The 19,249-nt window shown below is 27.7% G+C and overlaps 1 protein-coding gene across 2 annotated transcripts in view; it reads right to left on the reverse strand.

The window, feature by feature from the left end:
* Positions 1 to 19,249, reverse strand: part of Klp31E (kinesin-like protein 31E) — a 128,712-nt gene that overhangs the window by 2,760 nt on the left and 106,703 nt on the right. The window contains exons 17-23 of one of the 2 annotated variants that reach the window (XM_014430302.3): positions 16,467 to 16,620; positions 15,041 to 15,146; positions 14,138 to 14,315; positions 13,288 to 13,428; positions 12,572 to 12,857; positions 11,552 to 11,748; positions 318 to 4,217 (exon numbers count right to left, since the gene is read on the reverse strand). In XM_014430302.3, coding sequence (XP_014285788.1) covers positions 4,127 to 4,217; positions 11,552 to 11,748; positions 12,572 to 12,857; positions 13,288 to 13,428; positions 14,138 to 14,315; positions 15,041 to 15,146; positions 16,467 to 16,620 — 1,153 coding nt within the window. In that variant the 3' untranslated portion in view covers positions 318 to 4,126. Of the gene's footprint in view, positions 1 to 317; positions 4,218 to 11,551; positions 11,749 to 12,571; positions 12,858 to 13,287; positions 13,429 to 14,137; positions 14,316 to 15,040; positions 15,147 to 16,466; positions 16,621 to 19,249 lie in introns of those variants that run through there. The other variant, XM_014430310.2, reaches the window with a different exon arrangement.

The raw sequence follows: 19,249 nt of genomic DNA on the forward strand, positions 1-19,249 counted from the left end.
TGATTGATTGATGTTGAACGTTACTAATTGACCAGAACATCCTCTTTGCCTTCTTAAGATCTTTCTTATGAACAGATCTTTTAATTTTTCTTTCATAAAAGCTTGGAGACTGGAAGTAAATAAATTCCTACAGGGCATTTTGTATTGGATAAGTAATCAAACCAGTTACACCTAGAGGATCGAACAATGTCATGATTCCCTAATTTCACAGTAGGCAATTAAACAATTACACCATTAATTATGGATTTAGTTCCATTGAATTATTGTTTAAATAGACTAAGTAATAAAGGAATAAAAACAAAACTGAAATCAGTAGAGAGAATTCAGTTTTTTATTGTATGAACACACAAATAAGGATGAAATTGAAAATATATGTATCAACAGCTATAAAACAGAAAATGTCTTGTAATTTTTGAATAATAATTGAATAACTAAAAAAATGATTACAGAAGAATATTAAGTGGTAAACATGAACAATTCTATTCTGTAAAACTATTCATTAAAATATAAATTTTTGAATTGAAAGTTGAAAAATGATAACAATGTTTAAATAGAAATATAAAATGGCCGATAAACGACAATTGAAGACTCCATACAACACTTTGGTTACAAATTACAGAAACATATATCTTTTTTGTACAACATTAAAATAATTATATCATAATGAATTAATGATTCATTAGATGTAAAAATTATAATTAATTCAAGATAATTACTTAAACTCTAAACTAAAATATAATAAAACCTATAATTATATCTTTAACAATTAAATAGAAATATGAAATATAATAATAATAAGGAACATATATGTAACAACAGCCAAGTAGGAAATAAATAAATTTTATTTAAAATTTAAAATATTTAATGATATTTGTAAGATAGACTCTTAATGTTTTATTTTTTTTACAATTTTAAATATTTTTTTTTATATTATCAAATCTTTTGTCAAGGATCTTCTATCTTAAAATCTGGAAGTATTAAAAGATTTTTTCATCACTTTAAGATTAAATCTTACGGAATAAAAACTTTAGAGACTTCAATCCCATACTCAATAAATCAATGAAATTATGCTATAAATAAACAGGAGTTATTAGAAGAAAAAAAAGTTTGTAATCTTAATTGGAATTTTTAGGAATCTTCATTTTACCCAACACTCTGATTATTTTGAATTATTAAGAGTACTAATACAAATTTATAAAAATTATTAATTAAACTATTTTACCTGGGAACGACTTTATTATTTTCCTCATGAGTTACTTTAGTTTAAAAAATAAAAAGGACTAAAAATAGAGATATAGTAAATAAAAAATTGGTCTGATGGAAGAATATTTGGTTTATAGCTGATCCTAAACTAAATAATAACATAACTTTTTTAACTACTTATTTCTATAGAAGTAGATAAAAGAATTTTGTAACTCCTAATATTACAATTGCTTAGTAATTTATTTAACTAAGATTGTTTTTTTTATTGAAAAAAGATGAGACAAGTAATGAAATAGTTAATATCAAATAATTGACGACTCAATTGCATTTTTGTTCAATATACCAAATTAATTGTATATGTAATCTTTATAATTGTTGAATACATCAGATTTCACAAACAATTGACCAATCAACTATTGTCACATGAAAAATTAATTAACTCGTACATTATAATAAATGAAGTAATCATTCCTTGGCACTCATTTGATATGTCAAACAACTAACTACAACTTCAGCCATGTCGCACAACCTCATTTTCAAATTATTTAATATTAAAAAAAAAATAAAAATATATATAATCACATCATTACAATACAGTGTTGTCATTTATGTTGCTAATTGATATAACAATATTTTTAAAAATTAATTATTATCAATAATTAGCTTACGATTCTGATTAAGGCAACATACATTATTATTTCATTAAAAGACAGCAAGGAGCCTATTCATTTAGTAAATGTTAAGAATATTAAAATGTTAAAAATATGAGTTAATAAGATTATTGTAATTGTTAATTTACAAAATGACTTTCTTAATATTCTACAAAAAAATCTATCAGATTAAAGTGCAATATTCTCGCTTTTTTATTTTTATTTCAGTCTAGTTAAATTAAAAATCTATTTATACCCATACATTTTTAAAGAAATTTTTATTTTGGGCATTTAGTTTTGAATAGTTATAACTTCCACTTAACTAAAACAACAGCATTTATAGTATAGAAATATTTATTACATTTCTCTAATTAATATATATCAATAGAAATAATTAAACAATTTTCCAGGTCGCTCAAAATAAGCTTTGAAGCTATCACTTACATATTAATAGCAATTACAATTTATACCACTAAGCACAATATATAGAATATCAACCTTTGATCAAATTTCTTTCATGTTCATATAAATTTAGCTCACTGCTAATTGAATTTTTTTTTTAATTAATCATTTTTAAACAGTGATGAAATCAATTTAAACCTTGAAGAAAGAAAGCTTATGAGAAACTCAAAGCAAATACGAAGAGAAATAAACTATTGCAGAAATGACCAAATGATATTTCAATATAATATAAATGATTGAACTTGCGTATATTTATTTATTTTTAGGAACCTTTAAATGAGGCATGTCTAGTCATCATTACTTTTCTTACTAGTGACCTTTAATGTATAGATGTTATTCTGAAGTATAGTACTAATTGATTTTAATTGAAATTATTGTATTATTCCAAAATCTTCCAACTACATTTTTTATCTCTAGTTTTGAGTGAATCTGGAAGTATGAATGCATTTATTACATTTTAGTAGCTAAAACTAAAAAAAGTGAGTTTTTAAATAAGTATTCAGAACAATGCTTTAGACAGAAAATGTATTTAAGAGGTTTTGGAATTGAACGGGCAATATTTATATCTGTTATTTTTTCTAAAAGTTTTTATAACATCTTAAAGTACATAATTTTTTTTTTCTGTAGTTATCATGTAACAGGCAGAATATATTTAAGGTACATTGACTGAATTAAAAATACATTTATATAAATATATATATTTTCTGATATGATTTGAAATATCATATCGCTGCTTTACTATTATAGTAGTACATTTACAAAAATTTGTTTTTAATTTGAAATTGGAAGTTTTCTAAAGATAATACCACTGTGATTATATTCTTTACTGAGGTCATCCTACAGACTTTCCTAAAGCTATTAGGGTAGTTACTAATTGACTCCAGTTTATAGAATACTTCAAACATAAAATTAAAAATTTCTTTCAGATGTGTAACTATTCAAGAAAAGCAGCGATATCTAAAGGTGGAAACAGTTGTTTAAAAAATTTTATAAATGATTTCTCTCAACCTATAAAAAAAAATTAGGTATACAAATGTTGGTTAATGTACCACAAACAATATCCTGCCAGTTCTTTGATATTTATAAATCATCACCACAATATTTTATCTCTGGGATGTTTAACTTCTCTCAGCTCAAGATATGTATTTCTAAAACTTTATTTTGCAAAAACATTTCTTGTAATTTAATAAAATTAACAAATTCAAAATGTGATTTTCACATTTGATGCTTAAACTCAGCGATAATGACATATATATGCATAATGAATACACGTTTGTAAATATTCATAAACTAAAAATCTACTTTCACACAATTGACAAAATTGAAATATACAGGTAATTTTAATTACATTAAATAAGAAAAAAAATTAGGATAAGTAATATTAAAACTAGAAAATAAAGTATAAAATAATTTCTTAAAATATACAGGAACAATAAAGGCTTTAGCACTCGGCATTGTAAATAATACGAATATTCAAATTGTATTAAACAAATAATTAATGAAATATCCATAGCTAATATTATCTATAGCACAATATTTACAATGTATCTATTCTAGTAGTCAGCACAAAGTTAACTATACTATTTTTTAAAATATTATAGCCCTTAAAAGCTACTAAAAAAATGTTTTAATAAAATTAAATACGGGCTAGATGAAACAATATCAATAACTAAAACCTATTTCTTTAAATACTAATATCACACAGTTAAACCACAGAGATTTCTGCAATACAAAAACAACTGGAGTTACAAACAAGAGGAACACTGCATAAACAATATAAGTTTAACTAAAATGAATTAAACTACAAATGTTTAGACAGAAAGTTGTAAAATATGACCGGTTGACATAGTCATAATATCTTGTTCCTGTGGCGTTTCCTTCCACATCATCACTTCACCGGAACTGGAAACAAAAGGAAGATAATTCAAATTCAATCTACCTTCTCATTTGTCTTATATTAAAAAAATATATATCATTATAAATAAATTTTTGGTTCTAAATATTTTTAAATTATTCTTTTTATGCAAGTATGTTGAATTTTTTTTTCTTTTATGATAGTCCAATAAATCGATAGATGAAATATTTTTCTTTTGAAGTCATAATTTGATAGATAATCATAGAATATGATAAATACCAATATGCTAAAAAAACCTGATTATTATAAACCCCCCTCCCCCCCAAAAAAGATAGAAAAGTAATAATAGTCAGAGGAAATACTAATTCTTTCTAATAAATATTAATAATTTAAAGATCGTTTGCACACTTACAAGACGAACCCAAATTATTTTTTTCTATTCATCATATATTAATGGATATATAACCCTATATAGGGTATTTGAGGTGTCCAAACTGAAAATATGAATTAAGGATCTCAAAACAAGAAAAAAATTTCCTAAACAAATATGTCCGTAAACGCTTTGGTTAAGAGATATTCACATCGAAAGATTTTCATCGGTATGAATTATTTAGGTTATAATAAATAAATTAATGTGTTCTTATGTGATATTCTACAGATTGTACCGTATAATGAAGTTAATTTGTAACAACTCCAATAGCTTTATGAAAGTCTGAAGAACGACATAAGTTGAGAAATTAACCACAGTCTAAGTTCCTAACTTTGAAATACGTTCAATTGTAAATAAAATCAAAACGTCAGATAAGCCACTATTCAAGTAAAGCAGTGATATATGTTATTTTCACGCTCTTCTGACCTGACACCACTGGATATTTTTGTTTAGGGGAACATTAAATAAAACGTTTATCCAAGCCCTGTTAATGGACTTAATTTTTTACGAAGAAGGATAATTGAAACTTACGAAACAATAACACATATCCAGTGCTGTTAGGTCACTGCTGCTTGTCTTAATGCTCAAGGTATTAGCTCTCAACAACATTTAATATGAATGTTAATATTTATATTTTATTAATAGACTAGTTAAAACACATGTTAATTTATTAACTATAACATACATAATTCATAACAATGAAAATCAATGTGAATATCTCTAAACTAAGCGTTACTGGACATACTTTATAGAGAATGCTTTTCTTGTTTTGAGATCCTTAATTCATATTTCAGTAAGGATACTTAACTCTGAAACATCCTACATATTATGTTTTGTGTTTTGCATCCTACATGTAAATTTTGTGCTGCATTTTAATATTTATCAGATATATGAATTAAATTTTTTTTTGTTTTGTTTTTCAATACACTTTAGATTTAATGGCTCTTCCCCTTAACAAAAGAGTTGGGTAAAAATTAGCTAACATTGTCATGGATACAATAATTATTTATTAATGATTCATTCATAAATAAGGATCATATCTACGACAATTTTAGCTGTAGTTTTAACCATGGCTAATTTTTGCCCATCTCTGTTAACCGTTAATGTTTGACCAACTAGGATGATTTTACTGTAATTAACTTGCACCATACCATGAAATGAATGCCTAACAGAAAATAATAAAGACATGAGAAAAACAATAAATAAAAATATAAACTGGCTAAATATTTCTTTTATTAAAAGCGAAAATAAATTTCAAACTTTATTTAGTAAAGGATACACCAGAAGAAGTACAAATACAAAGAGGAACACATTAATAAGCAGAAAAGCTATTTTATATTTTACGAAGATGAAGGAATACTGGGAGAACTAATATTGAACATGGTCAAAACTTTTGAAATATAAAATTGTCAAACATTTGAAATCAAATAACTAGTTTCCATATTATTACTTAAAACTTTTGGGGGTGAATGTAACCAAATCTGAAGTCATTTCAAAAATGGAGAAATCCATATTGAATTAAAAATATTAATTCCTGACCAAATATATTGTATATATAAATATAAAAATTTATTTAAAGGCATAAATAAAAAAAAAAATGTAAATTGAATTTTTTTCAATTAATCTTAAACAGAAAAATAATAGTTAAAGAGATGATATCTATTCCATTCATGTAAGGCTGCATAATTAACAGCCAACTGTTACTGCGATTGTTCTAACAAGCTTTTACATCCGTCAAGTTTGCAGACCACAAAGTCAAGAAATGAACCATGTGAGAACCACCCCCAACCAACTTGGAGCAAAACTGTTTGAAAATTAGGATGCTATCTGTTAAAATCCATAAACTGACACAAGAAACTCATGAAAGATAAACAATAAAAGGTTTTTAACAAGAACTTCTCATAAAATAAATGCTACTGGGTCCTTATGAACCACTTGCAATGCTCTCATGGCTCATGAATGGTTCACGTACCACCAGCTGAGAATCACTGTTTCATGTTAAACAAAATAGCTTTAATTCAACCTTTTGTTATTCAAATTATTGAAATTCGAACTTGGAAAAAAAATCCAAACCTTTTTATTAATTATTTTTCAAACTGAAATGGTCACGATTGAATTGAACAAGTCAACGTAACTTGATTTTACTCATGCCTTCATCAATTTCTGGAATTCAAATTACCAATAAATTCTTTATAGTTAAATATTTCCACATAAAGAGTCAATAAATATATAAGGACAGTGCTCTGAGAAATAAATGTGATGATATAGAAAACAGCCATTAAAGGTTAAAGCAAAACATATTAGCAAGGAGGATGCTCAATGAATAATCAAACACAAGCAGCAGGAAAAAATAATAATTGCTTTTAAGGTCATTAGCTATTAAATAGGAAGCATTCAAAATACATACAGGATCAGATTATTAAAAAAAAAAAAAAAAAAAAATCAATCAGAAAACATAAATAATAATAATAAAAATATAAAGACAAAATAATCAAGGTAATTAATAAGGCTGTAAGATAAGTTAAGTATCATTTTCATCAAAGAAATGGAGACAATGTCTGATACTTTGGGTTAAACAATTTTTTTCCTGATTTGAACCATTAATAAAATCTCACAATACAATGATTCTCAAAGCAGAATTATACAAAAATCTATGTAGAAATCCTGTCAAAATAAAGACGATGCAAATTAGCAACATGACTTGGTGAGAGATGATAATCATTAGAATTGTAGTCGGTGAGAATTTTGAAGGCAACTAAGAAGAGGATGGAAGAGAGATGGTGTTAACACTGGCCCAATATAGTGGGGGAGGACAAGGCCATGATGTGGAAGGTTTCTAATATCACCTGACTCATTTGGTTATTGAAGGGTTGTTCCAAGATTTTTGTAGTACTCTTCTGTTCCCAATGAGGTACTGGTATTTTTTTCAAATATTTTTTTCCCGTTCTGTTCCTGTTTCATTCCAACTGATGCAGGAATTAATCAATTGTGGAAACAAGATCAAGAATAGCCAGTGTATTGTGAAGGCCAAGGTATTTTTTTGGTCTCAGCAAATATCTGAAAAGTTTGGACATTTCCTATTGCATGAAAAGTCTCCTTAGTAGGGCCCTCACAAGCACTGAAGATGAGGAGATCCTCGTCTTTGAGCAGAAGATCCTTTACCACGTATTCGATCTAGTTAAGGTCCTATTGGAGAAGAGTGAGAAACAGGGAGATCTATGATCTGTATGGGGATACTGATGCAATGAGAAACATCAAGCTTGGAAGACAGAGTTGGGCTGGACACTTTGCCAGGATGCCAGAGGTTGTTATTCCAAGAAAGTTGCTTGATGGAAGGCTCTACTGGACAATAAGAGACAGACCACAGTATAGATGGGAGGAAGGTGTCATCCAGGATGCCCGAAACCTATTGATCATCCACATCTGGCGAGTGACCGTATAAGATAGGGTCATCTGGCAAAAAATTATTGAGGGGGCTAAGGACCACATCGGTCTATAGTGCCAAGGAGTGGTAGCGGAATAAATCCCATATCTATAAGGTTTGTATTTCAGGGGGTAGTTATTGCACAGTAGGGGCAGTCAATGAATATTATAAAAAAAAATACATAAATACTAATTTAAAAAGTACTACAAGATTGATTTTTTATAAGTGAAAAGTTTTAAAACATTAGTATAATTTAAATTCTCTTATATTCAATGACACACAGCATCTGGTTACAGGAAGTGAAGAGGTTAGACTAAATCATAAAAAAGTATGTTAACACTTAGCTTCAGAAACATACAGTTTACTCTAACGGCTATAATTGAAGAGTCATTGGAAGAATGATTTTGTCACAAATATATGAATTTAAATAACATAATAAAATTTAACAATATGATGGTTATGCAATATTTCTATTAAACCCATAGTCTACTTACAATCCATATAACCATATACACAAAAAATTAGCATAAATAAAAATTGAAATTACAAAAAGTAAACTTAAATCATTCTTTCCGTGGAAAGCCTCAATTCTTAATAAACATTTTAAATAAGATATTTCCTCACTAACTAGAAAAATTGACCAAATTTCATTTAACTGAATGTAGACAAAACTTTTGAGGAACATATATCTTAAACCTTAATACAGACAATATAACTTGTTAAGGAAACACTAACATTACAAATACAAAACTTGAATATCTCAATCATACCAGGAATTTTGTTTTAAGTCAAAATGCTTGAAAGATAAAATATTATAACAAAATTTAAAAATATTGTACAATACTTGTACTTTGCTCTTATACTTATGTTTTCATATCAAGCTTGTTTGCTTTTCAGTATAATTGTTTAGTATTGGACACCAGCTCATTTAGGAAGTTTACTTTTACATGACGTAAACATATAAACATTAAAGTCAGAAATAAAAGTAGTACAGAGATATTGAAATAAGAAATGAAACATTTTAAACTGCTACCACAAGAAGTTAGAATTTTCAATTCAACTACTTTCCCACTGGACTATAGATATACTGCTTGTTGCTGATAATCGAGAGCAATTCAACCAATAAATTATACAAAATCACTTTTCCAAATAAAATAAGTACATTCAGCATTTTGACTTATAATTATAAATCCTAAATTCTAATATTAATAATGGCAAAATTAAAGAGGACTTATGCACAAAAAGCGCTAACTACTCCAATACATTCACATTTCTTGTCAGAAGCATGCGATAAGTTTCAGTGCTAAAGCCTTTATAGACACAGATAAACTATTTCACAAATGATACACCTTTGATCATCATAATAAACAATATTTATTCAAATAATTTCACTGATAGCAAGTTACAGGAGCCCAAGCTGTGTATAAGTAAAATGTTATCTTAGTTTTACAAAAATTAAAGCAAAAAACAAGTATCGACATTAAAATAGTATGAGAATTTTTTTAAATACACAATTCTTACCTATTTTTTTATCCAAAACATCAATCAAAGGTAATTCTCAAGTAAACAACTGAGCAAAAATACTGCATCACTCTGTTATTTTAATCTTTTTATTGAAAATGTCTCCCTGGACCAATTTTTATTTTTATTTTTTCATAAGACTCCTATATTAGTTATGTGAAATAAATTTTAATAAACGGGATATGGAAGGAGAAAAAAAAAAGGTTATTAAAGAACAAGTAATAAAAGAAATTTCAAACACATTACAGTAACAACTCTGCGACAATGGAAAAAAATGCATACAAGTTTATTTCTGTACTGATAAGTATAAAGAATTTAAATCCATACTCTTGATTTTTCAGGAGACAAAAAATAAAATAAAAAGAATTCTCTATAAAAACTTATCTGTTCAGTACAGTTTTAATCAGGATATTATCATAATACACAATTTTGTGAATAAACTATTTATGTGCATAAATAAGTTTTTAAACAGATTTTTTTTATCTTCTGAAAAATCAAAAATATCAGTACAAATTTAAGAGTGATAATTGAAACCATAAGTGGATGAAGGTGCTATGTGACATTTTAGGAAAAAATGCAATTTTTGCTAAGAAGAATATTTTAAATATTTATTTATACTCAACAACTAGAATAATTTTTCTAAATCTTTAATTGTGGTAGTTTTCAGAAGTTAAAAATTGAGTTTTCAAGTCTAAAATATGAATAAAAAAATCACTACATTAAATTTTCATAAATTCACTTTAAAATATAACACCTTTACCTACTGATAACATCAATATTCTTGTGCTTAAGGAAAAAGACTAGGAAAACCTCAACACCTTAGACTTTTGACATTGACTATATTTTCATATTGTGCCATCAGATTACTAACAAGAAAAAGTAAATAAATATTTCATAAAAAATAAATAATTTAGGCGTGATGCAATATTTTTCAACAGTAGTATATAAAGCAATACTGATATTACAAACTAATCTGATAAATCAGTTGCAAAAAATAGTATCACATGTTAAGTACCTTTTCAGTTCTTTTTAATATACTTTCATTAACTGAAAAAACTTAAATGGCACTTTCAAAAAATTATATTTAGTACCTTTCTAGAACTGGCATAATCAATTACAATTTTTAGTAAAGGGAAAAAATTATTACTTCCAAGTCCTTAGGTTAAAATGTTAATTTTAACACTATTTTTTTCCAATAGCACTGTTTCATATATCATTTCAATATTTAAAAATAAAGGATGTCTGGGATCATAACGACTTGGAATAAAATTAAATAATTTCAACAAATTAATTATGAGATAAAGTGAATAAATTTAGACACTTGTATTTTAAAAAAATAAGATAACTTTTTGTTTGTGAATTAGGAGGTGATCAGGAGGAGGGCTGCAGACAAGAAGAAAAAACAATATTTTTTAACTATTTACTAATAGCAAATGTTTGAAACCACAATGAAGCTCTTCATTAGGGCTGAAATAAAAAGATACAAAGTACATAAAGATAATATAAGAATATAAAAATGACATGTAAATAAAATAAATGTAAAGGTCGAGGAATAAAACCTAATTCAAATCATAAAGATTTTGATTTAAGTTTGATGGTAGTTTGTTTATGTTAAAGCTTTTTTATGCCTCCACTTTTACATTTGTTTTATTTACATGTAATTTTTATGCTGTTACATTAGCTTTAGCTACACCGTATTTTTTTATTTTAGTCTTGTTGAAGACCTACTTTGTGGGTTGAAACCTCAATTGACAACTATTTTTTTTGTACCCCTTGACTGTAATTTTAACCATCTCCTTCTTGTTTTAATATTGCTTAAGAACTAAGCAAAAATGACTCATTTATATCAGTCTGTATTTCTACCATTATTCATCTCAGCAACTCGTTATAGAGTTGAAACCTAAAATTCACGATGGTCTAAACATTATAGCCAACCATGGTCAGCCCTCTTTTTTCCCTTTCTGTTAATATTATTAACATTATATGAAAATTAATGGATTACTTACTTGGCCGCAGTGAATATATGCCCTGAGTTAGCAGCCAGGGCGTTGATCGCCGATGAGTGCGCTTTGATTTCTCCAAGGCAACTGCAATCGTGTGGCGACCATAACTTAATAGTACCATCTCTACAGCCAGACACTAACAAACCTCCACCAGTTTGGCACATTCCTGTCACCCAGTCTTTGTGAGCACTGTTTAAAGACTGCAACAATGGTTTAAATAACATAAGAGAATAATATTTCATTAAGCATATTAAGGTTTTACTTTATAAATTATTATAAAAAAATTTTGCCTTCTTTTTCATATAACAAATAAAATGTTCGGGTAGGTTATTTATGTGCTCCATCAACTATTTATGAACTCAGCTGAATGATGAGGTGGTGGTAGGTAGTCAAAGTAATTGAGAGTATTCATCACTGTCAGGGCTCCAGCCTATGCGGCAAAGAGGGAACTTCTATACAGTTCTCAAATTTCATATAAATTGTGGAGAACAGAAAAAAAAGTCAAATATCGAAACAATCCAGACATTCCAATCTAAATTACTTAAAAAGTTGCTGATGGATCATTTTATATTTCTAATGAGTCATTACATGCTGACCTTAAAGTTTGTTTCATCACAAAAACTTCCACTGATCACTTCAATAATTTCCACAGCCGACTGACTCCAATCCATTGGCTCAAGAACTATCTGCTATCACTAACCCATAAAACCCAGAAGACTATTACGGCACTTGTGAAGAGACTTGCAGCACTAATCTTATTGTTATTGTTCATTATTTTAATTCATTTTACTGAATTTAGCTTTGCATTTTTTTTTTATTAGAAAAAAATTAAATTTTTTTTGTTTTGTTTTCTTGTATTGTTCAAAAGAATATATTATTTCACCTCTCCTGTAATAGCATATTCGCTCATTGCTTAAGCAGATAGCAAATTCTAATATGACAAAATCTGTAACATTCTTGTAAATAAACCACTAAACATATGAAAATAAAAAATATATATATTCAAAATAATAAACTACTTACATATAGCAGTTCATGTGTTCTAGTGTTCCACTTTTTGATTATACCATCCCTTGATCCAGAAAATAGAGTATCGGATGTTAACTCCAAACACTGGATACCATCATAATGTGGCGGGTCGAGGGTGACCCTCGGGGTGACGATGCCTACAGAAGACTGGCTTCCAATATTAATATCGAACAGTTTGATATAGTGGTCTTTAGATCCAGTCACTACAGTGTCTGAACCTACTGCTAAGCACATCACAGCCGCTTGATGGCCTCCGATTAACTTCCCAATCACGCTGAATCTGGAGACAAGACGGAATTAGTTGTTTTTTTTTTAAATACATTATTAAACGCTTTATTGAATATTTAAGGATAAATATAAAATCTTTATCATTTCTTCGAGACTGGTTTTATTGTTTAAACAAAATAAATTGTATCCAAATTAAGCTTCAAACACTCTTTATTAATCTTTAAATGTCGTTTCGGCCAACTTTTCCATCCTCAAGGACAATCTTAACTATAAATTCAAATCTCACATCCAATTATTAAAGATTTTTTGTAGACTATTCTACCCAGGTCAAACAAAATTAGTCAAATTAACTTATTTTGCCACTTTTTCATTTAAATTTAAAACGTTTAACTACAGATTAATAGTATTATATTAGTTTTTTATTAAGGTGTAGCGGCTAGAATGAAATTTTTTTTTTGAAAATCAGAATAGAATATACTCACTTGCGCAGGTCCCAAACACGCACTTTGTCACCTGCTGCAGTATAAAGCATAGGAATGTTATCACCAAGGGCAATATCATTCATTTGAGGTTCACCGTTGTTATTCTGCTGATTAGACCAACTAGCAGATAACCCAGAAGAACTAGAAAATGAAATTAAAATTTAATATTTTCTTACTTACAACATATTAAACATCTAAAAAGGATAAAAAAATACTGTATTTTAAATAACCTTTTTCTATAAAAAAAAAATCAGAGAAGGTATTACAATTTTTCTTTGAGATTTGAGTAAATAAATAAAATGTTTTAATTAATTCAGGGCACAACAGATGGGTCTGAGGGATCCATAGCAGTATTGATCTCCTTCCCATTTTGATGTTCCGAACTAATTTATTTATTTTTGGTATATTTTAGGTTGTATAATCCATTTCCATATAAAAAAATTAATAAGTTTAATAATAATTGAACCTATGATTTGATATAAAAAGTACACATGTAATCGAAGGGATAAGTGGATGGAGGGGCTATAACCACTCTAACTCTCTAATCCTACTCTAACCTCAAGATCCTATTAGTGCCTGAGATACCTAGTTGTAGAAGGGGCTATGTATACTTCAAAACATAACAAGCTCCAACAGAAATAAATTGAGCTTTGTTTTCTTAAAATTTAATATTTGTAACAACCCCTTCATCCACTTATCCCGTCAATTATAACAAGGTCCAACAGACCCATCTGTTGCAGCATGGTTTAAATAAGAATATCAGAATCATAAAAAGTTAGTATAAAAAAATATATTGAATCTGTTAAAAAATAATAAAATTCACAATTCTAATATATATTATTTCACTGACCTCAAAGTCCTGATACATTTGGCAGAACGAAGATCCCAAACTTTCACAAAGGCAGATGAAGCAGCAAATACTAACTTCATTTCTGGGTGATACTTCACAGCCACGACATTGTTTGGGTGGCCCGGAAACATTTCTACTTCCCTCATCTGTTTTAAGTCCCATACTAGTACACTGCGATCTAAAATGTATATAAGCATAGAATGAAAAAATTGTGGTAATTGACAATTTCAATAATTAATTTTTTACTAAATAATTCAAATATAAGAGGAGTATTCTATCAAAAGTTTTTTATCATATCCACTTTGGGAAAATATAAAAAAAAAAAAAATATTATGAGAGCATCTAATGGAAATAAGTTAAATTGCAATTGGAAATGTTTTGATTAGTAACGGCTATTTGACGGGGAAACACTTTTAAATCAACTGAATAAATTATAGGTGTAGAACTTTAATTTGTCAAAAAAACATTAATTTTAAGAAGTGGATACATTAATTTTTGATAGAAAACTCCTTAGATTCAAAACACCAACATGATCAACTAAAGACACTAATTGTATAAAAATCCAATCTTTGGCAATAGACAATTATCTTTATGTTCACGCTTTTAGGAATTTATTAACTTCCTTATTATTAATTTTATTAATAATATCTACGGAAAGATAGATATTGCCATATGGTCAGTCCACAAATGTTATAATTTAGGGAATAAATAAAGATTTCACTAAATGAAAACTATTTTAAGACAATCATATAAAAAAATGTGATGGGAAGAAATTTCTAATTCATAAATCCATAAGAGTTAAATAAAATTAGGTAAAGAAACTTCAATTCAATAGTAAAAAACATAATGTTATAAATTAAATTCTATTCACAAGTTTTAATGATACAAGAAAAGAATACTGACCGCGAGAGGCTGTAAAGAGATTATCTTCAGTCGCATGTACAGCCAAAACTGCCCTCGCATGACCTTCGACAACATGTGTACAATATAATGGTGACTTCTGGTTTTTCTGAAAAATTAAATTTAAATTAAAGTATATTACAAAAAGAAGAACAAAATTAATAAAAAATATTATTAGATTTACCAAAATACTTAAGAATAAGAATACTAAGTCATGGTAATGCAGTTATTATAGGTTTGAGCGATGCTTATTGGTAATACATCTACCTCCCAAACAAAACCAAAGCTATGAAAACAGCTTTGGCACATTATTGAAACAAAGGCTTGCTCTTCCCAAAAATATTGATCAGCTGATTTAGGACTGTTAATTTTAATAATGATTCATTTTTCATCCATCCCAATAATTTTACACAACAATTTCAATGACCATATTGCTATTATATCAATCATATTTGTGGATTTCAAGTGATAATATTTCCTGTTGTGATTTTTGTATAGCCTATGAATGTCCTTACTTAGTCTCACAAACAGTGGAGGGAGAGGTTATCCTATGGGTAACCAATATATTATAGTCAGAGCGGGAGGGTCAAGTTTTCATTCCGTGGTATCCCCACAAAATAAAAGCCAATCATACCAGTGCTGCAGCAGATATGAGGTTGCTAAGGTAAAGCCTCAACTCGCTCAACTACAATCCCTGTTGCGTGGCTGTCTAATTATACACTTGTAACATTTTCCTTGGGACAAATACTTATGCATTACTACCTGTCTGAATACTTCAAGGAATTTTTATCCCCTAAACATGAACAGCTACATTTCTTAGTTATTTATAATAAAAAAAAAATAGTTATTACATAAACTGTTTCATATGGTGGTAACTGCTATTATCCAATAATAAAAAAAATTTTTTGTAATAACTAATAGTTGCCTTTTAATAAACTTTTGAAATTTGAAAATATTCATTCTAGTTGCACTGGACACCTTTTAGAGGTGTGAGTGCAGCACACTTTCTCACATAACTTTTTCACATCTTCAGTTGAAAATAGGTCACTAATTAATCAATAAATAACAAATGAATTCTTATTCAAAATAAAAGAATAAGATGAAATAAAGAAATTTTACCTTAAGGGTAACAAATCATAAATATTTTAAATAAAAATTAAAATTTATTCATTATTGAATAAATTTATATTCAAATAAAGACAAAGTCTGGTACATCAGCTACCAGTCTTCAAGGTAGGTTCTTTACAGACATTGTGCAGGATCTACTCATACAAAAAACGTCTACTACTAAATGAACCTTATTCCATTTTGATCAACGTTAAAATAGGAGATGTCAAAACATATAATTGGCAAAACTCAACTTAAAAACTAAAATGTTGAGAGAATAACTTAATGACCCGACGAACCAGAAGCTAAGCTGTCTACTCACTCTGAAGGTGTATGATGTGATCTTGCCAGGATTGCGGGTTGTGGATGGCGGCTGCGAAGTGAGTCGTGAGAAAACGTTCTCCTCGCGACTGGACTGCCTCCTGTACGTCGGGGGGGAAGCAGGGGGTGACCCTGCCAGCTCCAGCCCTCTCTCCCTACACCAGGTTAAGGTTAGTCTCCCGAATCCCTTTAGTTTTTAGTTCTACTGCTGTTAATGTTTATTAAATAGGTAAGCTTGTTTCAATAATAATAACAATGGAAGAAATAACTATTTACTTAGAAAATTTTGAAATAACCAAATTTAATATTTTTTCTATGAGAGTCTAATGTTAATTATATTTATATCATAAATTAGAAAATTTATCACTCCCTTTATTTAACACAATTATAATTTTTAAAATGATGGTAAAATATTTTGTACAGAAACTAAATCAACATCTGAATCCATGATAGCTTGAATACGTTTAATATGAAATACAATGATTAGACTATAAAAATGAATCATAATTAATTTTCCTTATTATTACTCTGTAGTTTTTGAAAAAGAAAATATTGAAACAAGCAATCCCTATAAGATTATTTTTAATTAATTGATAGTAAAAATAATTCAACTATTTTTAAGCCAAGCAAATCAGAATTAATGTTTAAAAAAGCAAAATAAATTAAATTGTTAGTGAAATGAAATTTGAATAATTGAGCCAGTTAAAATGAATGCGGCAACAGTATAGACCAATCAGTTTTGAGATGGTGATTGTATTAAGCACACAAAAAAAAGTTTTTTTTTTTTATAAATTATGACACTGCCATCATCAATCCTCAATATACATCAGCAAATCTGGTCAATTAATTAACAATTTTGTATTTGTAGTTTTACAAGCTGTTTAATCAGTTATAATACAAACTAAATGAATATTAAATCTGCTTGCCACATTCACCCTAATCAGCTTAAATATAAATGAATTAAAAAAACTGAACTGTTCAAAATAAATGATAGATATTAGACCATTAGATAGCATTCTTATACACATCATAACTGCAATAGAACAATAAAACTACTAATATTACCAGTTCATCGCAAAAATAATAAATGAAATCTAAATATAAAAAGCAGAAACAGATTTATTTAAAATTTCAAGAAATAATTATTGAGTTTCCAATTTTTCAGAATTTAAAAAAAAAAACAAGAAGGCTGATGTTAAATAATTTACCAAATGAACAATTTTACATGCAAAAGAAAACTTACAGAATTTAAATGATGAGAGGTAATACAAATAAAGCAAAAAAAAAGAAAAAAAAGATGCAGTTTCAAGTATTTAGGGCAGTCCAATAATTGATCACGGCTGGCCATTAATTATAGTAATTCACAGTTTTCATAACTTAAAATTAACCTACTAGCTTTGAAGATATGTTCAGGTACAAAGTAAAGACAAATAAAAACTCAACAAAAAGAAAAAATGTTCAGAAACTTCAGCGGTATAAATTATGATACTTGTTCAATCTTGTGGCCCGGCTTGGTTCTAAGGTTCTTTTCTTAGGTTGCTTAGTATTCCATTCCTTGTGGTCCTTAGGGTTATCACACATAAAAGGATTCCCAACTCAGCTTGTTTTGTCGATAATGAACCATTGTTCCAACTAAATCTTGAAAAATATTAACAAGAAGTGCTATTATTTCTTTTATTACAAAGATAAGAACGCTGAAGAAAAGGGAGAAGAGAATATTGGGGACATCCAATAACCAGTGAATCAAGAATAAACTGAATCTGAAGTAAAATTTCTTCAAGACAGAGAGAGTAGTTATCACTGATAAAGGAAGAATATGATTAAATAGACTAATTCAAAATTCTGTAGATCAAAAAGTACCTGTTAAGCATTTTTACAAAAATTTAATCATTTTTCAAATATTATTATTTTAATTTCAGTTGATAACCTGAGTTATTCAGAATATAAATTCTCTAAACAGTAGGGTCCTAATATCCTATCGTACCATGGATCCAATTTGCCCAAGATGGGTACCTGGTTTAAAACGATCCTGTAAATTAGAGATAAACACATAATTCTAAACAAAGTGGGAACAGAATTATTTATGTAGAGGAGCTACCAAGAGCTAAAAAAATTCACTTAGGTTAAAATTAATCTCAGAAACAAGGCCCCGAAGGTCCTCTGAAAAAGCTCACCAATAACAGCCACATTCATCAGTTTTCTTTGACTGATAAATTGAAATATAACACTGTTTCTTTACAAATCATGAAATATATCAGTGTGAATCCTAAGCAACCTAAAGTTTTTGTTTATGATAAGATGAGAAGGTTACCCTGAATGTTAGTAGGGCCCCAAGATTAAAACAAGAACAAAAATCATATACTTATAAAAAAAAAAAAAACAAAAAAAAAAACGATTAAATAAAAGTTAAGTTACATTCCACAATCTATTTATCATTTTTTGTTAAAAATAAAAATATTAAAAATGCCAGTTATTTAAAAAATATATAAATATTAGTTTATTATATATAATTTTATATTTGTTAAAATGATTAAACAATAAGAAAAATGGCAACATTATAAATTCTTTGAAAAGGTTTTAATTCAATGAACGATGATATTAACTTAATCACATATTGCCATTTTTGAATTAAGTATAATTAATATCATATTAAAAATATATTCAATTAGAACAAATATAATGCCAATAAATGATATAACAAAATTTAAATAAACAATGCAATTTATAAAAAAGTAATGTAAAGAAAAAAGTTAGTAATATTTAAAAGTTTAAAAAAGTTATATA

The sequence above is a fragment of the Halyomorpha halys genome, unplaced genomic scaffold, assembly GCF_000696795.3.
Source record: "Halyomorpha halys isolate HHAL.00 unplaced genomic scaffold, Hhal_1.1 Scaffold36.1, whole genome shotgun sequence".
In the NCBI taxonomy this organism is placed as follows: Eukaryota; Metazoa; Arthropoda; class Insecta; order Hemiptera; family Pentatomidae; genus Halyomorpha; species Halyomorpha halys.